This window comes from Schistocerca piceifrons, chromosome 5 (assembly GCF_021461385.2).
Source record: "Schistocerca piceifrons isolate TAMUIC-IGC-003096 chromosome 5, iqSchPice1.1, whole genome shotgun sequence".
NCBI classification, from domain to species: domain Eukaryota; kingdom Metazoa; phylum Arthropoda; class Insecta; order Orthoptera; family Acrididae; genus Schistocerca; species Schistocerca piceifrons.
Window position 1 is genome coordinate 695,985,813 of NC_060142.1, and position 26,451 is coordinate 696,012,263.

At 38.8% G+C, this 26,451-nt stretch overlaps 1 protein-coding gene across 3 annotated transcripts in view; it reads right to left on the minus strand.

The window, feature by feature from the left end:
• Nucleotides 1-26,451, minus strand: part of LOC124799295 (optineurin) — a 142,117-nt gene that overhangs the window by 57,464 nt on the left and 58,202 nt on the right. For all 3 annotated transcript variants that reach the window (XM_047262881.1, XM_047262879.1, XM_047262878.1), the window contains exons 2-6: nucleotides 25,361-25,559; nucleotides 25,182-25,281; nucleotides 13,502-13,632; nucleotides 2,380-2,451; nucleotides 55-384 (exon numbers count right to left, since the gene is read on the minus strand). In XM_047262881.1, coding sequence (XP_047118837.1) covers nucleotides 55-384; nucleotides 2,380-2,451; nucleotides 13,502-13,632; nucleotides 25,182-25,281; nucleotides 25,361-25,552 — 825 coding nt within the window. In that variant the 5' untranslated portion in view covers nucleotides 25,553-25,559. The remainder of the gene's footprint in view (nucleotides 1-54; nucleotides 385-2,379; nucleotides 2,452-13,501; nucleotides 13,633-25,181; nucleotides 25,282-25,360; nucleotides 25,560-26,451) is intronic.

Consider the following 26,451-nt stretch of genomic DNA (forward strand, 5'->3'; position numbering starts at 1 on the left):
TATTGATTTTAGAATATCTTGATGAAGTGACACGATGCTGATAACAGTACTTACATGATTTGATCTGGAGAGCAGCTTTTCTCTTTCCAATTCTAACTTATGACAGTTCACCTTCAGCTCTTCTAGATCAGCCTTTATATTATCCATTTCTTTCTCTAATCGACTTTTTTGAGCACTCAGACGCTCATTGTCCATTATTAGCTGCCGTTTTGATCTTTCTGCTGCTTCAAGTTGTTTATTCAACTGCTCTACAAGACTGCTCAACTCTAGTTCTTTCTTACTTGGTGTTCCACATTCTGTTTTTTCTCCCTTTGCACTTGATGCTGCCAGCCTTTTCTCCAATTCTGCTGTTTTTTTCTTAAGCTCAGCATTTTCAGCTTCCAGCTAAAATGCAGCAAAACACAAAATCACTGTCAAAAAACACATCAAACAAAAGCCCAAAAAATTCTTGAATAATCAGTCAATGAAAAAATGAGGCACTGATGTAAAGCTGTACACAAAGATAAAAAATACTCATTGGCTCAAAAACAATCTAATTTCATTTTAAAAGGCAAACATGGCAAAGTACTTGGAACCCACTTGTCTTAATTAGAAAATGAGCAAGAAACACATTTTTGGTCACAAATCAACTGATGAACTGAAAAGAAACTACATAAGACTGAGTGCAGATGCCATGATGAAATAAAGATGTAACTGCCTTAACAAGAATTCACTGCTTTCTTTGGAATTGGAATTATTACATTCTTTTTTGATGTCTGAGGGTGTTTCACCTGTCTCATACGTATTAAACATCCAGTGGAGAAGTTGATAAAAAACGTGTTCACACTGTCAGTATGTAAAATTCTCCGATGTTCTGACCACTTTTGCAAACAGCCTTCCTCAATATGTTTTTCTGACTGCTGAATGAGGAAAAAAGCTGTAGTTGTTATATACTGAATGAGAAAAACTGTAATTTCTGGTGGAAGAGGCTGTTATCCTAATCTGATAGGGTATCGAGGATGAGGAGGGGTGTTAAGACATCCTTTGATTGGTGTTTGCTTTATTTCTTGCCACTGGTGGAGATAGGTGAATGAGAAATTGATGGCAGTTGTGGCATAGCGCTGTTTACTTGCCGCCAAGTGCCAGCTGAGGTGGGCCAGTGCTCTGTATGCCTACGGCCACTGCAGCCTCCTACGAGCCTGCGTGTAGTGCTTTGCGAGAGCTGTTGTGCTTTAGCATTGTTAAAGCTGGCAGACAAAATGCTTGAATTCTGTACCTGTCCTCTCTATTCATCTTGGTGGGTTGCTTGGATATTTGTATCACCTCTCTAATCTTTCTTCTCAAGTTAAGTGTCTGTTACAGCAGTGCACAGGCTTCTCATAATAATAGCTGTCTGACGCTCTCATCTTCGTGTTCTGTCACCATCGACTCGATGTGTTGTCTTAGACAAACATATCTTTCATGTTCAGATAGCTCTGAAGGATTTTTAGTCTTGCTTATGTGGCTGTGAACTGGGCAATATCATTTTCTAATTAGTCCTTGAGGAGGAAGATTAGGTAGGCAATAGAAATATCCAAGTGACCCGCAAACATGAATAGAGAGGATGGGTACAGATTTCCAGTGTCTTGGCTGCTGGCAGTAACAGTGCTATAGAATGATAGCTCTTGCATAGCAACACACACGCACGCACGCACGCACGCACACACACACACACACACACACACACACACACACACGAGGCCAAAGCAGGTGTAGCTACATACCTCAGCCAGTTAACAGCACTACACCATAACCGCCATCCATTTCTCATTTGCCCATTTCCACCAGTGGCAAGAAATAAAGCAAACACCGATCAAGCACATCTATTTCCAGCAGTTGCAAGAAATATGGCAAACATCAATAAACGACGTCTAACACCCACCCTCCTTGTTCTCAAATACCGTACCAGATTACAATAACAGCCCTCTTCCACCACTATATAATATAAAAAGTTTTTCTCATTCAGCAGTAAGCAAAGTACTGGGGAAGCCTATTTGCAGCAGTGGCAGAAACTTTGGAGAATTTTACATATTGACAATCCAGTTACATACCCTGTAGACTTTTAATGATTGTGACAATTACTGCAGAAGCCTATGCTTACAAGACTGAAAATATTGCTAAGCTTTTGAATGCTAACTATTATATAGGACACACGCACACGTGCGCGCGCGAGCGAGCGCGCGAACACACACACACACACACACACACACACACACACACACACACACACAGGATGGGGGAGGGGAGGGGAGCTGCATTCTTCTGCTCAATTATACGGGATATCATACAATAACATCACAGTCAGGTAACTGCTTCAACCATTATGGCACATAAAAATAGAAATCTAATGTGCCTGCCTACCTGCAATTCAAGGTCACTTCCTCGTTTTGATTCCTCAATGTAACGTTTTAGCTCCTTGTTTTCTGCAATCAACTGAAATATAAATAAAACACTCATAAATATTCCATTCATAGCAAGATAAAGAAGTAGAAGATACACATCGGTTAGCTCTCTCTCTCTCTCTCTCTCTCTTTCTCACACACACACACACACACACACACACACACCAGCACCACCTCAATAACTCAACAAGTAACATGCCGAGGACCACAAAGCTGCAGAGACAACTAGACCATGAAAAGTGTGCATACCTTGTAACAAGGATGGAAATGCTTTAGATAGATAGACAGAGAGAGAGAGAGAGAGAGAGAAATAAATGCAAATGGAGTATTAACTAGAACACTGTGATCGTCTTCTTCAAGAAATGGGCCTTATTCTCAAATCACAGCATGTATACATCTTCAGGAAAACTTTGTATGTTATGTTGTTTACTTGTTGATAGTTAACACTCAACCGCCACCATATTGATCTCAGAGAAGCAATGCACTGGTATACATTAAAGTGTAAATTTCTTTTACAATTTTTTTGAAATTATCAAAGTAGTGACGCCTTACTACTTGCACATTACATTGACTTAATAAGAGTACTGAAGGTGTAAAAAAACTGAAGTAGATCTGTGATCCTAACGTTGTGGTCTCCTCTTGTTACTTACAAGTTAAGTTCTGCCACATTTACATTTAGAATCATTGCATACCTTTGGGAGAGACAAATCACTATGCTGATATATTTTGCATATTTTCATTCAATAATAAAAAAAAAGTCATATGGAATAATGTTCTGGGGTAACTAATCTTTAAGAAAGAAGGCTTTCATTGCTCACAAATGTGCTGTAAGAATAATATGTGATGTGGTGGTCAACCATGATCGTCTTGAAGACACCTGTTTAGGGAGTTGACAATCTGACTACTGCTTTACAATATATTTATTCCCTCATTAAGTTTGTTGTAAATAATTCACTCCATTTCCAAAGGCACAATGATGTACATAATTACAATACCAACAGAAAAGTGACATTCATCATTATTCCACATTAAGGTTGTCTTTAGCACAAAAAGGGGTGCACAATCCTGCAACAAAATTTTTTTTATCACTTATCCAGTGACATAAAATGTCTGACAGACAGCAAAGTAAAATTTGAAAACAATCTGAAAAGTTAGTCCTTGACAACTTCTATTACATGGAAGAATTTCGATTATTGTAACGTGTAAAAGATAGTGGATAGGAATTACTAACTCACTGACGCCTCCTCTGCCTTTTAAATGTTCAGTGTTTAGCCAATTAATTTGCAATGTGAATGTAAAAATCACTCATTCCACATCATGATTTATTGTGCAAAATTATCCATGAAACTAACTAACTACACTTTTAGACAAACAAATCCTCCTCTGGAAATACAAAACAGGCATTCACACAAACACAACTCGCACAGACAAGGCCATTGTCTCTGGCCACTGTGGCCATGTGTATGTGAGTTACGTTTACATGAATATTTGTGTTTTCTATTTCTGATGGAGGACGTTTTTGTCCAAAAGCTTAAATGGTTTAGCAATCTTTTTATTGTGTCTGTCTGTGTCTCAACAGCCACTCTATATGGTGAGTAATAATCTATCCTTTTCCTAATATTGTTGTTATTCCATCCTTAACTTTACAATGTTTGATTAAACCTATACTCTGTAAGTCCTGTTACAATGATTGGTGGAAGGCACTTTACATACCACCATAATTTTGTCTCTTTCTTGTTATGTATGTCAATAGTATGCAGGAAAAACAGAAATCAGTAAGATTCCATATGAGGTTGAATTTCACTGACTTTTAGCAGCATGATCATTCTGCAAGATGTATTTTGGAGGAAGTGGTACACTGCTTAAATCTTATTGGCACATGTGTGCTCAGAACTACAAATCTCTACACAATGAACAACACCTCTATTGTAGCAACTGGCAAAGGAGTCGAGCATCTGTGTGCTGCACTTTCACCTACTAACTGTGATGAAACAGACTGGCCTTCCTTTGCTCTTTTGCTTGTCCTCAGTTGATTCTACTTGGAAAGGCTCCCAGACTGACAAGCAATACCCAGAATTTGTCAAATGACGGTTTTGTAAGCTACCTGATCCGGGGTGAATTATACACCTTTAGAGTTCTTCCAATTAATCTCACAGAGGCTACTGTCTTTCATAAAACTAATTTTATTTGGTCATTATGTTTTAAATCTCTGCTTAACTTCTTACTGGCATTTGCACACAGAAGACAAAGCTTTACTTGCCTTTGTAAGAAGTTTCTAACAGTACCACAGAAGCAGGGCGAGTTTTTTCCAACTCCCACAACTTTACTCACACATCTGTTTGAAGCATATTGTACAATATTCTTGACATTTATATTAAATGAACGAATTTTGGAGAGATTGAAAGGAACTGAACATGGACGTCACCAATCCCTTTTTCTCCTTTTATAATCAATAAAGTTTTCCAGCAGAAGAAGGATGGACTACTAATTTGATCTTTGCACCATCATCTGAGGCAGAGGGCCATGTAAAAAGCAAAAGAAAGGAAAGAAAATATCAAAAGGTAAGTAACTGTAATAATGTAGTAGAAGTATGACAGTCCCCCTCTCCTCCCAAGTCCAGCTTGCAGTGGAGGCTGTGGAATCCCTGCACAACATTTGAGCTTGCCATGGTGAAAGTGTTTTGCACCACATTATTAAAGGTAGGTTAGCGAACTTCTCTTTTTATTAATTTTTGTTGACATAACCACTGTCATTTAAGTAATTTATCTGTAATGCTGTGTTACTACCCCACTACTTCTCATGTCAATGAAGATTTACAAACTTCATTTTTGAACAGAATGAGGTCCACCCCTCTGACAACAAGATGTTCTAAAATTTTGCTATGAACATTTACCTCACAACCCATAGGTTACTTGGCAGAAGCAGATTTAGTGTTTCTGTGCTAACCATCAGAGTGCGTCATGCAACTTTTTTTCCCCAACGGGGGTTTGTAAAAGAAGTCATTTATTTGCCATCTCTGCCAACAATGTTGACTTAATTAAAATGCCTTCACAGCTGTGGTGAACTTGGTCATGCAAGATGCCTTTCACTGGGTGCGGGATGAATTAAGTTGTTGTATGGATGTTATTGTTAATCAGGTTCAAGTTACATCACTGACATATCATTTATAGTTTTAAAGCTGCAGTTTACTCTTCTTATATGTGAATCTTTAATCACCAGAAAGACCGATGGACTGTATTAAAAAAAGGAGGGAAAAGTAGGGGAACATACACTTCAGATACTACAGCTTTTAAACCGTGGTTTGTGGGTTGTACTTTTTAACTGCATTGTGTTAGTCTTTCACGGAAGTATTAAAATTAATATTTCCCTTGTATGCAATACTCTAAACCAGCCTTTTCTTCACTAATGTAATATTTGGGGTGACTCAAAAATGCTTTATAAATTTGGAATGATATGAATTCTGCAAAACTGTTCAACATAATTTCAACACCGAATATGCTAAAGAACCAACAAGCAGGCCTACAATTTACTCTTTGCACAAAAACTTTGTTGAGACGGGTAGTTAATTGTGACATGATATATCACCAAATCACCTACGTGTTGGTGGTTACGTCTAACAGGTTAGGGACAGCTTTGCCCACAGCCCACAAAAATCACTGTGACATGCATCTTGTGAGACTGGCAATCCTCAAAAAACTGGCATGTACTGCGTAGACATTTACACTTGCAACCATACAGATTCACAATGGCAGAGAACATTAGTGACACAGATAAGGTTGCTCACAGGGAATTGTGTGTGGAAACGTTGCATCAGATACAGGACAACGAGACATTCGTTACACAGCAATGAGTAAACAATTAATATCAGTGGCATGGTGGGCACCCACAACTGCAGATCATGGGACAGCAAAATTCCACATGCAACCCTGGAACACCTTTGTGACAACCACAAAGATAATATGTTTTGAGCCCTTAGCTGAAAGTGTACAGCCCTTTCTTCTTCTTCTTCTTTCAGAAAACTGTCAGGGGTACTGTGTATCTGGATATGCTTGAAAACTTCTTAATTCCACAGAGTGATGAAGATGACCAAGACGGGATGATTTACTACCAGCAAGATGGTGCAACATATCGTTTCCTCATGGAAGTTGAAGGTTTCCTTGGTAATGGTTTCCCAGGCTGGTGGACTGGCTGTAAAGGGCCAATCACATGGCCACCTCGCACCCCGGACTTGACACCACTTGATTTCTTTCTCTGAGGTTTCATTAAAGGCTGTGCGCATGTTCCTCCTGTACCAAACAATTTAATTTATCTGAAAAACTGAATCTACCCTGCCGCTGCACAAGTTATGCCTGATTTACTACAAGTGATGGAAGAAATTGACTACTGGTGGGATGTTTGACACATCACAAATTGTAGACACATTGAACCAAAATAAAACTTGACACTTTTATGTGAAACTTCACGTTCTTTGCTACAAAATGACACATCTTGCAATTCTGTAAGTATCTTAATAAGTGAAGTTCGGTGGCAGGAGGAACAAGACTTTTGGTCAGGCGAATACAGCATCATAAATACAAAATCAAATAGGGGTAATGCAGGAGTAGGTTTAATAATGAATAAAAAGATAGGAGTACGGGTAAGCTACTACAAACAACATAGTGAACGCATTATTGTGGCCAAGATAGACACAAAGCCCACGCTTACTACAGTAGTACAAGTTTATATGCCAACTAGCTGTGCAGATGATGAAGAAGATGATGAAATGTATGATGAGATAAAAGAAATTATTCAGGTAGTGAAGGGAGACAAAAATTTAATAGTCATGGGTGACTGGATTCCAGAGTAGGAAAAGGGAGAGAAGGAAACATAGTAGGTGAATATGGATTGGGGGTAAGGAATGAAAGAGGAAGCTGTCTGGTAGAATTCTGCACAGAGCATAACTTAATCATAGCTAACACTTGGTTCAAGAATCATAAAAGAAGGTTGTATACATGGAAGAATCCTGGAGATACTAGAAGGTATCAGATTATATAATGGTAAGACAGAGATTTAGGAACCAGGTTTTATATTGTAAGACATTTACAGGGGCAGATGTGGACTCTGACCACAATCTATTGGTTATGAACTGTAGATTAAAACTGAAGAAACTGCAAAAAGGTGGGAATTTAAGGAGATGGAACCTGGATAAACTGAAAAAACCAGAGGTTGTACCATGTTTCAGGGAGAGCATAAGGGAACAATTGACAGGAATGGGGGAAAGAAATACAGTAGAAGAAGAATGGGTAGCTTTGAGGAATGAAATAGTGAAGGCAGCAGAGGATCAAGTAGGTAAAAAGACGAGGGCTAGTAGAAATCCTTTGGTAACGGAAGAGATACTGAATTTAATTAATAAAAGGAGAAAATACAAAAATGCAGTAAGTGAAGCAGGCAAAAAGGAATACAAACGTCTCAAAAATGAGATCAACAGGAAGTGCAAAATGGCTAAGCAGGGATGGCTAGAGGACAAATGTAAGGATGTAGAGGCTTATCTCACGAGGGGTAAGATAGATACGGCCTACAGGAAAATTAAAGAGACCTTTGGAGAAAAGAGAACCACTTGCATGAATATCAAGAGCTCAGATGGAAACCCAGTTCTAAGCAAAGAAGGGAAAGCAGAAAGGTGGAAGGAGTATATAGAGGGTCTATACAGGGGCGATGTTCTTGAGGACAATATTATGAAAATGGAAGACGAGGTAGATGAAGATGAAATGGGAGATATGATACGGTGTGAAGAGTCTGACAGAGCACTGAAAAGACCTGAGTCAAAACAAGGCCCCGGGAGTAGACAACATTCCATTAGAACTACTGATAGCCTTGGGAGAGCCAGTCCTGACAAAACTCTACCATGGTGAGCAAGATGTATGAGACAGGCGAAATACCCTCAGACTTCAAGAAGAATATAATAATTCCAATCCCAAAGAAAGCAGGTGTTGACAGATGTGAAAATTACTGAACTATCAGTTTAATAAGTCACAGCTGCAAAATACTAACGCGAATTCTTTACAGACGAACGGAAAAACTGGTAGAAGCCGACCTCGGGGAAGATCAATTTGGATTCCGGAGAAATGGAACACGTGAGGCAATACTGACCCTACGACTTATCTTAGAAGAAAGATTAAGGAAAGGCAAACCTACACTTCTAGCATTTGTATACTTAGAGAAAGCTTTTGACAATGTTGACTGGAATACTCTCTTTCAAATTCTGAAGGTGGCAGGGGTCAAATACAGGGAGCGAAAGGCTATTTACAATTTGTACAGAAAGCAGATGGCAGTTATAAGAGTCGAGGGACATGAAAGGGAAGCAGTGGTTGGGAAGGGAGTGAGTCTGGGTTGTAGCCTCTCCCCGATGCTATTCAATCTGTATATTGAGCAAGCAGGAAACAAAAGAAAAGTTCGGAGTAGGTATTAAAATCCATGGAGAAGAAATAAAAACATTCAGGTTCGCCGATGACATTGTAATTCTGTCAGAGACAGCAAAGGACTTTGAAGAGCAGCTGAACGGAGTGGACAGTGTCTTGAAAGGAGGGTATAAGATGAACACCAACAAAAGCAAAACGAGGATAATGGAATGTAGCCGAATTAAGTCGGGTGATGCTGAGGCAATTAGATTAGGAAATGAGACACTTAAAGTAGTAAATGAGTTTTGCTATTTGGGGAGCAAAATAACTGATGATGGTCGATGTAGAGAGGATATAAAATGTAGACTGGCAATGGCAAGGAAAGCGTTTCTGAAGAAGAGGAATTTGTTAACATCGAGTATAGGTTTAAGTGTCAGGAAGTCGTTTCTGAAAGTATTTGTACGGAGTGTAGCCACGTATGGAAGTGAAACATGGACGATAAATAGTTTGGACAGTAAGAGAATAGAAGATTTCGAAATGTGGTGCTACAGAAGAATGCTGAAGATTAGATGGGTACATCACGTAACTAATGAGGAGGTAAGAAGAGGAGTTTGTGGCACAACTTGACAAGAAGAAGGGACCGGTTGGTAGGACATGTTCTGAGGCATCAAGGGATCACCAATTTAGTACTGTAGGGCAGCGTGGAGGGTAAAAATCATAGAGGGAGACCAAGAGATGAATACACTAAGCAGATTCAGAAGGATGTAGGCTGCAGTAGGTACTGGGAGATGAAGAAGCTTGCACAGGATAGAGTAGCATGGAGAGCTGCATCAAACCAGTCTCAGGACTAAAGACCACAACAACAACAATCTTAATAAATTTCTATATCATTCCAAAGTTGTGAAGTCCTTTTTGACTCACTCTGTGTAATGCAATGAATTCACCTACAAGTCAATCCCTTTTACTATTATCTCCCAGTTTGCAAAATCCCATGATCGGACCTCAGGTTGGTAGATTTCATTCCACAGGTGCTGTTGCGTCCTTGTTCCATTACTATTATTAAACATCTAAAAATTTGTAAATCCTAAATCAAAATAATGAAATTTAAAATAATATCATCTATTTTTCAGTCCCATTTACACATTTTTGAATACATGACTAGTTTTGATCTGGTTACATCATCTTCAGATCTAAAAGTAAAAGTAAATCTACTTATGTACTGTCCACCATTTTATGAAAGTAGAAAAGCATTGTACATAGATGTAGAATTTACCTAGAGTCGTGTCAGCAACCTATTGTGTCTGTGTCAGAACCACTCATCAGAGTACTGTGGTATACATCTGGTAGTGGTAGTAGTAGTAGTAGTAGTAGTAGTAGTAGTAGCAGCAGCAGCAGCAGCAATTGCCATCTTACTCAGTCCAAAGGCCGGTTTGATGCAGCTTTCCATGCTACTCTATCCTGTGCAAGCTGCTTCATCTCTTGAGTAACTACTGCAACCTGTATCCTTCTGAATCTGCTTACTGTATTCATTTCTTGGTCTCCAATCTATGATTTTTACCCTCCACTCTTCCCTCCAGTATTGAACTGTTCCTTCTTCTAGTCAGGTTGTGCCAAAAATTTCTTTTCTCCCCATTTCTATTCAGTACCTCCTTGTTAGTTACGTGATCCACCCATCTATCTTCAACATTGTTCAGTAGAAGCACATTTCAAAAGCTGCTATTCTCTTCTTGTCTAAACGGTCCAAGTTTCACTTCCATACACGGCTACACTCCATACAAATACTTTCAGAAAAGACTTCCTGACACTTAAACCTATCCTCAATGTTAATATATTTCTCTTCTTCAGAAACATCTTTCTCACCACTGCCAGTTTATATTTTATATCATCTCTATTTCGACCACTATCAGTTATTTTGCTGCCCAAATAGCAAAACTCGTCTAGTATTTTAAGTGTGTCGTTTCCTAATCTAACTCCCTCCACAGCATAACTTGATTTAATTCAATTACATTCCATTATACCCGTTTTATTTTTGTTGATCTTCATCTTATATCCTCCTATCAAGACACTGTCCATTCCATTCAGCTGCACTTCCAAGTCCTCTGCTGTCTCTGACAGCATTACAATGTCAGAGGCAAATCTAAAGTTTTTATTTCTTCTCCCTGAACTGTAATTCCTATTCTAAATTTTTATTTTGTTTCCTTTACTGCTTGCTCAATATACAGATTGAATAACATCAAGGATAGCCTACAGCCCAATCTCACTTCCTTCTCAACCACTGCTGCCCTCCCTTTCATGTCCCTCGACTCTTATAACTGCCATCTGGTTTCTGTACAAATTGTAAATAGCCTTTCACTCCCTGTATTTGATGCCTACCACCTTCAGAATTTGAAAGAGAGTATTCCAATCCACATTGTCAACAGCTTTCTCTATGTCTACAAAAATTCGCAGGGTCACTATTGCCTCACATGTTCCAACATTTCTACGGAATCCAAACTGATATTCCCAGAGGTTGGCTTCTACCAGTTTTTCCATTTTTCTGCAAATAATTCATATTAGTATTTTGCAACTGTGACATATTAAACTGATAGTTTGGTAATTTTTCCATCTGTCAGAACCTGCTTTCTCTGGAATTGGAATTATTATATTCTTCTCGAAGTCTGAGGGTATTTCACCCGTCTCATACATCTTGCTCATCTGAGTTTTGTCATGGCTGGCTCTCCCAAGGCTGTCAGCAGTTCTAACGAAATGTTTTATATTCCCAGGACCATGTTTCAACTTAGGTCTTTCAGTGCTCTTTCAAATTCATCATATCTCCCGTCTCATCCTGTCTTCCTGGCCAATGAAAGCTATTGGACAGTTTTCACACTTTAGCTTAGATATACCTGGTCCCGGGAATTCTAAGGTTTTTTTTTTTGTTTGAGTGGTGTTTCAACCTGAAGCAAAGAATGCCATTAACCTCAAATCCTATATGTAAACTGGTACTATGAAAGGCTCCCTAGCAATTACTTCTGACACGCATCCTTTATAACACATGGGCATATACACGATTTTATGTTTCTGTTCACCTGTTAGTGTACTAACATCGATTTTATATTATTGCTGCCTTTTAATTTTCTGTAGCAACATTGTTAGTGTTGAAACTGGATACCCATTTTGCTTACTGCAACATGTTTTATAAGAGTAACTTCTCTGATACTACATTTTACCAAATGTAATCTGGTATGCCCATGACACCCCTCCCTCACTGTTCAATACTCTTGATTTTCCAACAAAAATTTATTTACATAATTTTACTTTTTATAAATTCAGTGTAAGTCTCTCTCTTTTTACCCAAGTTACTGTAGGTTATACCAAATGTAAATCCCTACCACTCCTCCCGCTCTATCATCTTTCCCCTCTCCCAATCCCCCTTGCTCCACTTTTCTCCCTCCCCCTCTCTCCTACAGTTACCTTAAAACATGGGCCACAGTTGCATACCAAAGTGCCCTGATGTGTGGTTCCGACACAGATATGATGGGTTTCTGAGGCAGCTACATATATAAAGTCTGCATTTATGTACAATACTTTTCACTTTTTGTAAAATAATAGACAGTAGATGTAATTCTTCAGCCAGACAGTAGATGTTAGGTTTTACTTTGTTTTTAGATCTGAAGATGATCCAGGGAGATCAAAAATAGTCTTGTATTTAAAAAATGTGCAACTGGGACTGGAAAATAAACAATACATTCCTATTATTTCAAATATCAATATAGTTACCACTGTCTAACAACAAATATGTTGGCAACTGAAAAAACGTGAAATGACAACCTTGTTGCAAAACAAGAATGTAATAATGCTAGAGGGTCACTTTATGAGTAACACAATGATTCTTAATGAAGTACAGCCTTTAAAAGTCCTATGTGTTATACTGGAATTCATGGCATGCTCTACATATGAGACATGGTCATTATTTATGTAAAGACAGATGTGATGTGGCCCAAACTGTTTTAATCCCAATCCATGAAGATGGTCTGTCACTGAACCCGGTCGATATTTGAGTTTTAAATTTTAAAAAAGAAGCAGCTGACAGTCAAACATGCATTTTATGCATACTTGACAGCTGTTAGTAGTTACCTTCCAAAAATGTTCTTTATGAAGACTTGTAGTACACAAGTTTTGCCATTCTCATGGCATTCATTCCCAGCCACAAACCCAACACACACTGCGTTTTGTCACAGTCTCTTACATCAGCAGATTTACCCGTTTTCTTTTATACACAGTTGGTCAAATGAGTTGTGTATATGAAGCATTGTTATATAGCTTGCACACACGTTATGTACCAGTAGTATTAATGAATAACTTTGATCTGCTTATATAGTTGTTGAACTCTGAGTTAAAAAACCCTTTGTTGATCAGTATGCATGCCTATTTCTGTGCAATTAGAAAGACTGCTAGGAAGCTGAATCTCATTTCCATGAAGAGCATTTGAAAGAAAGCTTGTTTACAATTACAATTCTCACCTCCTCTTCTGAGGAATTAAAATTGAACTTAATTTTATGTTTGTTCAGAAACAGTGAATTTCAGATTCAATTATAACAAAATAGTGGGACAAGTTTCCATTAATATGTACATGCAGAACCACGAATTCTGACAGAAATATTGTACACTTTAGTTAAAACTCAAAAAGAATAAACTGCCCAATAATAACCACTGATCAGGAATTACCTTCATTGTGAACTCCTTATTTTCTGCAAATTTTTCATTATTCTTCTGTTGCTGCTTTGAGAGTTCTTCCTGCCATGTTAGTAATATCTGGTAATTACGTTTCCAGCTTAGGTTATTCTGGAACAACAGCTCTGAAAAAAAAAAGGATCTGTTCAGACTTTGTACACAAAAACATTTTGTTCAGGAAACATAATAAATAGTGAACGGCAATCACATCTACTTCTCAGCCCTGACTTGTTTGCTTAACTTGAATCCAAATATGACATAATAAACACTTGGATCTAAATTTCAGGCTAAATTCAGTGTGGAATGGGTAGCAACTAAGAATGTTTAAGGATATAACTCCAAATATTACTGGCAAAACATCACAAAATTACATCAACGGGTACAACAGAGGTATCACAATGAAACTCCATGTTTCTGTCCCTGAACTGATAGTGCCATGATCGTAAGTAACAACATAAGTGATGACACTGTTAGTCATTGCATGTGTGTGTGTGCAGTTTTAGGATACCATTCACAAAGATTTTTGCAAGAGAGATACAACTACTTCAGAGTTCCGGCATCCATTTCGTATATGTTGAAAATAAAGGAGCAGCCTCCTTATAAACATTCAGCAACACTGGTTTATCTCCACTCACAGTAAACCATTTTCAAAAATGAATTTTGTAATGCCAAATTGTTCAGTTTATTCATTTAATAAAACACACACATGAAGTTGTTGAAGTTTTCAATGCAAAGACCAATTTGATGCAGTTCTAAATGCTAGTCTGTCCTGTGCATGTCCCTTCATCTATGTACAACTATTGCAGCCTATATCCTTTTAGCCAACTACAGCTTATCTGTCAGCTAAAGACATTCAACAAAGTAGTTAGGCAATAACTTTTTATTTTTAAGCCCGAACACCATGAAATGAAAAATCCAAGTCAAGAAAAAGAATAGCAATAAAAATCAAAGAGTAAAGAAGACTGCCCATGCGCTCGTCAGCACAGAATAACGCTGCGCTTTACTGCATATGCACAGATGATCTGGCAACTCTCACCCCCCCCCCCCCACCCCCCCCCCCCACCCCCCCCCCCCCCCACACACACACACACGACCACCAATATACAGGGTCATCACTTTAGCCAATTACAGCTTATCTCTGTCCACTAAAGAGATTCAACAAATTTTCACTCCACATAGACACTATTTTCCATGACTTACCCACACACACACACACACACACACACACACACACACACACACACCTTTCCTTCCTTCCAAAATTGACCATTCCTTGATGCCTCATTATGAGTGTCTATCAATCTATGCCTTATTTTTAGTCAAGTTGTGCCACAAAGCTCTTTTCCTTTTCATTTTCTATCTGGTCTATGTTATCTAATCTTCAGCATGCTACTGTAACACCACTTTCAAAATCCACTTTTCTCTTCTTGCATGTACTGTTTGTCATGTTCCATTTCCATAAAAGGCACCACTTCAGACAAGTTCTTTTAAGAAAGACTTCCGAGCACTTAAACTTATACTCAATGTTAATATATTTTCTTTTTCATAGGAGATTTTTTTATTTCCAGTCTGCATTTTATGTCTGCTATACTTCCGCCATGGTCAGTTATTTTGCTGCCAAATAGCAAAATTTGTTTACTACTTTCAGCATCTCAGTTTCAGATCAAATTCCCTCAGCAGCACCATATTTAATTCAGTTAGACTCCATTACCCTTGTTTTAGGTACCTTTGTAAATGTTAATCTTACAATCTCCCTTCAAGAAACCATCCACACGATTCAAGTAATTTTCCAAGTCCTTTGCCATATTTTACAGAATTAAAATGTTCTGAATAAAGCCTCAAAATTTTTTTGCAAAAAGCAAATTTATGCTATCAGAGGTACAGTTTTATGTTTGTACTCTACTGGTTTCAGTCATTACTATCATCTTCAAGAAGAAAAACATTGTACATAAATGGACCACCCATACATTTCCATCATATATGAGCCACACAAATACAGAACATATATAATTTTCATAACAGTCTGTCTCAACACAGTCCACATAAACACGCTGTGCCTTGGCACAATTAGATTCATGCACAATTGGTGATAAACCAACACTTAACACTGTTGGGCTGGCTGGCCACTGTCTGCTATGAGCCACATGACTAGTGCAAACGGCACAACATCCACCGTGCCAAGCACCAGAGCCCTCTGCTATATAAGCACAGTGCAGCAGGTACTCACCTTCAGACTGTGTTCTTATTGTCTACTTGTGTCAGCTTATACGTTTGTTGTTCATTTGTATGTGGAAGAATAAGTGTTGGTTAATTGCGGCTGCACTGTTGTTAACATCCTTCATTATGTTACGACATTTTCCTTTACATAGTCCTTCTACACACTTCTTCCAACTTTCAGACTTCACTTATTTGCGTAGTTACTTGCACACCACCTGTGCCTTTGATAGTCATAATCCTGCTTCTCACTTCTTCAAAGGTTTCTTTAATTTTATTATAAGTGGCATCCATTTTTCCTACCTACATGCATGCTTCTGGAAGTTGCATTTCTTCTCTAGCCATTGCTACACTGTTATTTTACACACTCTCTCTCTCTCTCTCTCTCTCTCTCTCTCTCTCTCACACACACACTTTCCTGCATTCCTTTGTGCCTGCTTTATTTAATATCTTGTATGTTATCCCAGGCCAGGATTTCTGCTGTATCTTGTCTTTTAGGCTAGGTTTCCCTCTGCTGTCTTCATTATTTCATTTTTCAAACTTACCCATTTATCTTCTACTGTATTTATTCCCCACCCCCAAATTCGGGTGATCATTGATTAATGCTGACTTCCTGTGAAACTTTCAACAAACTCTGGTTGTTCCAATTTATCCAAGTCTCTTCACTTAGTTCCCTACTTTTTTGAAATTTCTTCTCCTTTAATCTGCATTTCATAACTGATGAATGATGGTCAGCTCTATTCAATTTACCTTTCTTCAGAGTTAAATCAAACTCTGCAATGTTTAAATTATGCTCTGTAAAAAATTCTACCAGGCACCTTTATCTTTCACTCCTTTCCCAGGTCCAGGTTTTCCCACTCTTCTATTTCATACTATTGATTTCAGTGCCCCAAAGCAATTAATTCTTTGTCTGTCTTAAGTTATGGAATATTTTCTTTCAACTCAGCATATATTTTGTATCAAAATCTTCATCTGCAGAGCTAGTAGGCTTACATACTTTTACTACTGTATTTGTCCATGGCTTTCGTTTATCTAAAACATGATAATCCATTCATTAAGCTGTTCATAATAGTTCAATCAAGATCTTGTTTTCCTATCTATTATTAGACTTACTCCTGCATTACCCCTCTTAGACTTGGTGTTGATAATCTGGTTCTCATCTGACCAAATATCCACCATCACACATCACTAATTTCCATAACATCCCATTTGAATCTATCCATTCCTCTTTTAAACTCCTCTCGCCTACTAAGATAGTTAAGGGATCTAATGTTTCAAATTCCAACCTCCAGAGAACACAATTTGTTTTTTTCTGTAGAAGATATCTTCCCTTGAATAATCCTCACCTGGAAATACAACTTATAATTTACAAGTTAAGTGTAACAGCCAAGTAACACGTTAAGTTGTTGACAGGCACATAACCAAGGATACCAAGGATTTGTTTGTATATCTCCCCCTCAAATGTGTGAGGAGGATGTAATTAGCTAGATGTATAAGGAAAGATGTGATGGGTTTGGAGTCTGAAGGATGTTGGGAGAGAGAGTGTTTGATGGTGGGATATTGGTGTATAGGAAGATGGCAACAATAGTGACAAGCAGAAATTCAGGTGGTAATGGGGATTGGGTGGTTGAGAGTGGGTGATGGAAGTAGTTTGTCTCTTTAATATGGGAGGCTAGGTTATGGGAAATTGGTTGGAGATGTTGATCAAAACTCACCATCTCATTCTGTATACATATAATTACATCCCCATAAATAACTGCTATTCCTCTGGGGAAGCTAAACACACAAATTCACAAAATGACAGCTTCCTATGCCAATCCATTTACAGGCCATCTATAGAGGAAACTTTCCCTGCCACACGAAATCCCTAACCCCTTTTCTGGATCAGATTCACTGATGATATCTTCATGACCTGGACCCAGCGCCAAGGCATCCTACCATCAATTCTACACAACCTCCGTCTCTTCCATTCACTTCACCTGGTTCTCCATCAATTCAACGTGCCACATTCCTCTATGTTGACCTCCTCCTCTCTTATGACTCCATCCACACTCCTCTCCATATCAAGCTGACTAACCACCAACACTACCTGCACTCTGATAGCTGTCATTCCTCCCGCACCAAAAATTCACTCCCGTACCATCTGAGAACTCTAATAGTAGGACACCAAGAACGAAGTGCTTGGATTAAAATGGGTGCCAGACAAGGATGTAGTCTTTTGCCCCTACTATTTAATCCTTACATTGAAAATGCAATGACGGAAAAAGAGTAAGTGCGGGATTAAAATTCAGGGTAATGGAATATTAATGATAAGATTCACTGAGGACATTGCTATCCTCAGTGAAAATGAAGAATTACAGGATATGTTGAACAGAATGAACAGTCTAATGAGTGCAAAATATGGACTGAGAGTAAATCGAAGAAAGACAAAAGTAATGAGAAGCACTGGAAATGAGAACAGTGAGAAACTTAACATAAGAACTGGGGATCAGAAAGTCAAAGAGTTCTATTATCTGGGCAGAAAAATAACCGATGACCAACGCAGAAATGACTACATAAAAAGCAGTCTAGCACTGATATTTCTGGCAAACAAGGTCTACTAGTATCAAACGTAGGCCTCAATTTGAGGAAGAAATTTCTAGAATGTATGTTAGAGCTTCTGAGGGTTTATGTTAGAGCACAGCATTGTGTAGTAGTGAAACATGAACTGTGGGAAAACCAGAACAGAAGAGTATCAAAGAATCTGAGATGTGATACTACAAAAGGATGCTGAAAATTAGGTGGAATGATAGGTAAGGAATCAGGTTCTCCACAGAATCGGCAAGAAAAGGAATATATGGAAAACACCGACAAGGATTCTGAAAATTAGGTGGAATGACAAGGTACGGAATGAGATTCTCCACAGAATCGTCAAGGAAAAGGATATATGGAAAACACTGGCAAGAAGAAGGGGCAGGATGATAGGATACCTGTTAAGACATCAGGGAATAACTTCCATGGTATTAGAGGACACCGTAGATGGTAGAAACTATAGAGGAAGACAGAGATTGGGTTACATCCAGCAAATAATTGAGTACATATGTTGCAAGTGTTACTCTGAGATGAAAAAGTTGGCACAGGGAAGGAACTCATGGCGGGCCATGTCAAACCAGTCAGAAGACTGAGGACTAAAAAAATCTGGCCACCATCTGCAGTGATGAGAATTCCTTTGTCCAGCATGTTGAAGGTCTCCCTAAGGTCTTTACAGACATGCACTATTCCCCCAAACCTAATCCACAGACAGATTTCCCATACCTTATCCTCACACACCCCTAGCTCTCCAACGAACTCTTAGAATCATATGCGAAGGTGCATCCGCCCCGCCCCAATCAACCAGTTTATTCCGGACAGGAAAAACTCAATCACATCCTTCGCCAGGGCTCTGACTGTTTATCATCATGCCTAGGAACAAGGAAGATGTTACAATCCTTTCCACCCCTAACAAAGTGGTACGTTGCCACACATATAATCTACGCACTACCTTGGGCCATACTTACGCAGCACTCCTTGCCAATTGGGTCAATATCTGGGGAAGACAGAGTTATAAAACATGTTCAATACACACACACCCAAAATACTCTTCTTGAGTTCTGCTTAATATCACTGTCACCTTCATTGTTTTGCAGTTGTCCATGTTTTGATGTGACATGACTACCCGTGTCACTCAATTTTCAGCGAAGTGACCCAATGTGACAACTTGTGCTATTCAGTATTTCAGTGAAGTGACTCGATGTGAGCATTTACGCGTGATCACCATCATAGTCTCAATAAAAATTTTTTCACTTTCCTGACCAGTCACATATTTTAGGAAGTGTTCACTGAATACACAGTGGGGCGAAACAAGTGCTGTATCACTGAACAAGGTACAGAGGTGGGCGAGTTGCCAGGACTTAACCCAACTCACTACTACCAATGCCACATCGTCATAACACACCTGCACTGCAACATAACTTAAGAGTGAAATCAAAAATCAAAATAACTTTCCCAAACTTTGTCAGCATACACTTAAGTATGTTAATGTTAACACTGTTAAGTCTCAGAATGATCAAATGAGTAAGTTAGGTAAAATATATGATCTTACGAAAAAAATAAGTAGTGCTGAATAATAGAACTAGAAAGCTAAAAATTGGTCATAATGTGCAAGTGTATGTCAAAATTAGAAGTTATAAGTCTCAACTTGATCAGAGAAATATTTTGGTAAAAATCAAAGTTTTTTACGAACAACTGAAGCAGCTAAATATTAGAATCATAAATCCAAAAATTCATACATAGCCTCAGTTGCACGTAAAAACATTACATAAATGTGACACCAATAAGCTACATGTATTAGTTTTCATATTATTTACTAAAAACCGGATTTGCAATGAAAACATCCTTATTCGTGGTAGATTAAGTATCATTTCTATTTGTAATAGAAAGTTCTAATTATGGCACTTGATTAAATTCATGAAATATTACAGCTGTACCATGTTTCAAGACTGTGGTTCCAAGAAATCTTAAAGAGGCAGCTCAGAGGTCATGTTCTACTATTGATACAGCTCGAAAAATTCTTGCCAGCAAAGTTGAAATGCAGTCCAGCTGAAACTATTTCAGTAACTAAAACAAACTTAATTCTATTTATGTAAACATTAAGAAGATTGTAAATTGTTAAATGACAGAGCTATTAATTAATACCTGTCCAAGAATGGGGCCATTTAGATACTGCTCTGCCTTAGACGGTTGATAGCATATGTTCCATTTGGTGGCCCACTGCATCCCTACATAAATATAGCCAGAGGGGCAGTGCAGTGTAATGGGACAAAACTATAGGAGAACTTTGTGCAGAAGTCAGAGTCCAGAACTACAGCAAAGCCACAGCCAGACAGCAGATGCTGGTCACCAAACTGTAAAATCAACTCCCGTGTCATCAGATCACTTCGCACCAAGATACTGATCCGCTTGTGTCAAACACCTGCATGTGTTGTGCCTCGAATGATGTCACAGCTGGACAGACTTGAATGCGTTACTGGTAAACTGATGAGGACTGTATGCAGTCGCTTGGATTTCACGGAAGTAACTGTTCTGCATGCTGCCCATAATGTTGACAAAACCGTGTGGCAATTGGCAAGATTATTTTCCACATTTAAGGCAAGCGATTAACATCTGGTAATTGGAAGTCAGGATGATATATCATTTTACTTGGAACTTCCTGTAGGGGTCGCCTCTGAACTTTAATAGTGCTGTTTTCGGTAGGGAAATCATTATTATAATATTTTGTGTATGTGAACTTTTACAGAACACAGCAATCAGTTAAAACTCAAGCCTATGTTTGTAGCGATAGGCCTGATCCCGCTGAGTACATAGCAAGTAGGAACATTTTCTTTCAGTGAGCACAAAGAGTACTGTGGACCTGCAGAATGGAAATTATGGTAAACAGTAAAGGTAGGTGTAAAGCAAGCACAGATAATTTAGCTGTCTTTTCATAATGACATAACTAAGTACTGACCTTTTGATTATTACCCGCCACCCCACAGCAGGAGGTTTCAACATTGTTTCTCATGTCATTTCACAAATGTCCAAGATTCTCACGGATGAGGAAATTATGTAAGAGTTGCTACGAACCGATGATGAATAATCTCCATCTGAGGATAGTTCAGAAGGTGAAGAGGACAATGTTGAAATAAGTGAGCCTTATATGTGAGGATAAGTGGATTCAGAAAAGGTTGTTTCTTCAAGTGACGAATCTTCGAATTCATTTTGTTAGTAATAACTGCTACAGGGGTGAATAAAGATGAGTGGACTAAATAGCATATGAAACCAGTTAGTGACAGGGGAAGACCCAAAAGCCATAACATCATTTCTCATAAGCCAGGCACTTTTAGTGCTGGCCATAGCAGCAAAGACTTCAACAGAAATTTGTTCTCTTAATCTTGATCATAAAATGCTTGATTACATTGCTGTGCACACTAATTTGGATGTAATGAACATACGTGGACAGTTTGACAGATCTTGTGAGACACAAGATACAGATAGCAAGTCCTTCTGGGCCTCCCACTACATGCAGGAACTTACAAAGCTTCCCACCTCCATTTCAAAGGAAGGTGGGATAAAGGTGGGCCTGATGTATTTGCAGTTACTATGCCATAAATAAGATCCCTGTTGTTACTTTGCTGTGTACGCTCTGATGACAAAAGCTCTAGAGATGAGAGGAAAAAACTGAAAAGTTAGCTGCTGTGAGCTAACTTATCACACCGTTGCAAGGTAAGTATTTGAAGCTATATACTCCTGGAGAACATGTGACAATTGACACGCAACTAATTCCATTTTGTGGACGATGTTCCTTCTGACAATATCTGTCAAAAAAAAATCCAAAGAAATATGGCATAAAGGTTCTTGGCTTGGTAGACTCCATGATATTTAATCTTGTGAACTTTGAAATATATGTAGGTAAGCAGCAAGATGGTCCTTTCAACAAATCAAACAATCCTTCAGAAATAGTGCAACATCTTGTTATTCCTTCAGAAAGTACTGGCAGAAATATAACTACTGACACCTGGAACACCAGTGTGCCTCTTGTAAGAATTCTACTGAAAAAATGGTTGACATTAGTAGTAACATTATGAAAGGACAAAATATTATATTCCCCCAAAATTTTGGCCCAGTACACAAAGAACTGTAACTTCAAGTCTGTCTGGTTTTACAAAAATGTAACAATGGTGTCATGTGTTCCAGTCTAATCATAATCTGTTGTACTCATCTCCATCTGTAATGATGGAGAGTTTGATGAAGATATAGACCCTCAGAAAAAGCTGGAAGACATGTTTCACAACCATACAAAAGGTGGAGTAGAAGAAACTGTTAAAAAAGGACCAACTTTTGATGTATTCAGTTAATTTAATGAGTTCAGTTTTAATTGAAATTTCTGTAAATTTAACTTCGAACAATTTGTAGCTTCAGCACCTATTATTGTGATGACATACAAGGGGCCGATTTTTGGTCACAAGACAGTCAGTCCATGGCCGAGTTTCAGACGAGTAACCTGTGCTGGTTAGAACAACAACCATGCTCCAACTTAACAGTGTCATAAGTGTTAAACAATTTGGCCCTTTGTAAAAACAATGTCAGTGTCGGCTCCATATGTACCTGTTTATTCTTCAAGAACTGTGAATTATGTGGTTATGTTTTTACTGCTCGTAAATGTTCAACAGTAAACTATTGCAGCAGTATCTGGAGGTTCGCTGGCAAATTATTAATGAGGCTTATGAAAAGTTTAAACAATAGTGCACTAGCCATACATATATAACTGTATTATTGAGGAATTGTGCAAAGTGAAAGTAAAAGTCAGTAAAACATAACTGTGCATCTGTTGGCTATATTGTTTACTGCAGTCGGCATCCAAATTACAAACCCTACTTTTCAGTCAGTGTAGCAAAGCAGTATATCACCACCGAGAGCAAAAAACTAAGAAATAAAGCAGGTGGAACCACTACAACACCTCTGTCCACATTAAATCCAGCAGTCAGAACAGTACATGCATTTCAACAGCTGCCATCTCTTCCACACAAAAATATCCTTCCCATACCACCTGGCCACTTGGGGATGGTGTACCTGCAGTGACAGAAACTCCCTTTGTCAAATACACTGAAGGTCTCACAAAGGCCTTCACAGACAGGCACTATCCCCCAGACCTAGTCCACAGACAACATTTCCCATGCCATATCCCAAAACACTCCTAATCCTCTCACCACCTCCAAGAACCTCTGTCACTCAACATCAGCTAGGACTGGAAAAACTGAACCATGTTCTTCATCAGGGCTTTGATAACCCGTCATCATGCCCTGAAATGATGGACATCCTACCTGGGACCACATTCCGCCCTTCCTAAAGTGGTGTTCTGGTACCCGTCCAACCTCTACAACGTCCTAGTCCATACCTATGCCAATCCCAGTCCCAACCCCTCGTCAGAGGGATCATTTCCTAGAGGAAGACCCAGGTGCAAGACCTGCCCCCATCCACTCACACTTTCCAGTCGTAAGCTTGTCCTACCACATCAGAGGCTTATATACGAGCCTTTTATATTGGTATGACTATTAAGCAGCTTTGCACCGGGATGAATGGCCACTGCCTAGCTATGGCCAAAAACAAAGTGGAACACCTTGTGGCACAACATGCAGCTAACCATAACAAGCTTGATTTCAATGGCTGCTTCACAACCCGGGCCATCTGGATACTCCCCTCTACCACCAGCTTTTCTGAACTGCGCAGATGAGAGTTATCCTTAGAACACATTCTCCACTCCCGAAATTATTCCAGCCTCAACCTACGGTAACCTACTATCGCCACACTCGCCACCCAACAGTTTCTGCCCCCTCTGTCTTATTGCCTCTTCCTAATCCACACCCTCTAAGCCTCACTGTGTGCTGCCCTTTGCCAATGCACCCACCTGTCTTTTTGCCTTCTCCGCTCATCTCCTTTTCCGCAACCCTTCTCTCCCCCACCCCTCCCTTCTCCACAGCCTCTTGATGCTGTGCCTGGCAGCCTTGTCCTGCCATCTAGCACATGAACACCCTCTACGACAGACAGTGCTCTTCTCACGCCCCATTCATACCCTGCTATCCTTCCCCTTCCTAATCCAGATTGCTGCTTTCGTTCACTGCGGCAGTTGCATTCTGGCCAGAATGCCTGAAGACTGCAGTTACGTGTGTGTTAAGTGCACATGCTTGTGCAAATGTGTATGTTTTCCTTTCTCTTCTGAAGAAGGCTTTGGCCAAAAACTCAATGTGTAACAGTCTTTTTGTTGTGCCTGTCTGCAGCTCAAAGTGGAAACTTGTGTGAACAAAATAAAAACAAAATTTGAATGATATTATCATCTCTGTGCCAGACCAAGAATTCCTCCTCCCCCTGTACTTGTAATTACACTGCCAGACAATCTGATATGTACAATACCTTGCAGTTTTAGCATGAATGAAACAGTTACTCCCTTCCCTCCAAATGAAAAACATTATTCATTAAATATTTCAGTGCTACTTATGGGAGACCTAATTTAACAATTAATGCTGAAAGTACACAAGAATTATTAATATGAAAACTTTTGATCTTACAACACAAATGCTCCAAAATGTCAATCAACAACAAAAATGTTTGCATAAAAACAAGATAGGCTATGTCATAGATACAAATATTTAGCAGCTAACTATCCTCGGTTATTCTGGAATTGCTTCTGAACAAAGTGAATCCAGTCTGGAAACAGACAGGCAAAACTGACACACACTGGAAAGACTGTGATTAAACCTTACTACTAGTCTTTGAAACAGACAACATAGATCTGTAAAATGTGAGTTATAATGACATCGTTCTCCAAAATTTTTATCAGCTTGTTGACTAAACAGAGTACTACTATGGACCCCAAACTAAAAAGCTGTAACAAAATTTGACAGTTTACCTTTCAGATGAAGATTGTGCTGCACGACCTCTTCAAGCTTTTTGTGTACCTCTTCTGGACTCAAGTCAGCAGATAGCGGTTCCGGTAAGTTCGATGGTGTCTAAATGCATAGCATAGGAATCATAAAAATTATGGACATAAAAGAGATTGAACTGCGCAATTTTCTCTTGTATGCGTACCTGATAATCTGTCAACATAAGTTCATTAAAACTTGGTGGCTGTGAGACAATAGTAATATCACTTGCAGGCTGTCTTTCAGATTCATGAGGTGATGTTCCCAAAACAACAAACGATCCCTCACTTGACATTGAGGAAAGTGGGTCGTGTCCAGGAGTTTTTGAAGTCTCATCCTTTTCATTGACTTTCACCATTTTAACACTGTAAGCAGAAATTATAGACGTCAGTCACTTGACATGTATTTCTCTTAGTATTATCAACTCTTTTATAAACTAAGACTACTCTTTTTTCCCCAAAAACTGACAGATAAAGACCAAACTCACAATGTAAATATAGAAGTAGTGAACACGACAAAGCCTATATCTTTCTTTACACGTAAGTTGTATTTTCAGCAAAAAGCTCAATATTTCAACACACACACACAAATTTATAATATAAAATTATGGTCACCTCCAGTGCACATGCAAATTCTGCAATCCATTGTAAACATATTCACTTATAATTATCTTACTGAACCATTCCACAACAGAAAATACAGGAACTATGAAAAATATGAGACACGCATTTAGATGCTTTAATTCTATTGTGTGGAATCAGAGTCAGTTTCCTGTTCTATTTTTAGTAGTGTCATGTTAGCATGAATGGTGCACTGTGGCACGAATGGGATGATATTGTCCTTGGGGTGGGGAACTGCCCCTAAAGGCGGAAGAATCAGCAATGATTGACAATATGAGGATGCAGAAGGCAGTGGAAACCACAGCACTAAAGATATGTAACATGCATCCACAAGACTTGTAGCCCGTAACTGAAAAAAAATGTCACAATGATCTCTCCATTGGCAAAAAGATTCTGGAATAGTCCCTCATTTGGAGCTCTGGGATGGGAGTGCCAAAGGGGAGATGACCATGTGAAGAAGATTGAATAACCATCGAAACGGTAATGTTCTACAAATCAGGGCGTGGAATGTCAGAATCTTGAACAAGGTAATGAAGCTAGAAAATCTGAAAAGGGAAATGCAAAGACTCAATCTACATGTAGTAGGGTCAGTAAAGTGAAATGGACAAAAGACAAGGATTTCTGGTCAGTTGAGTAT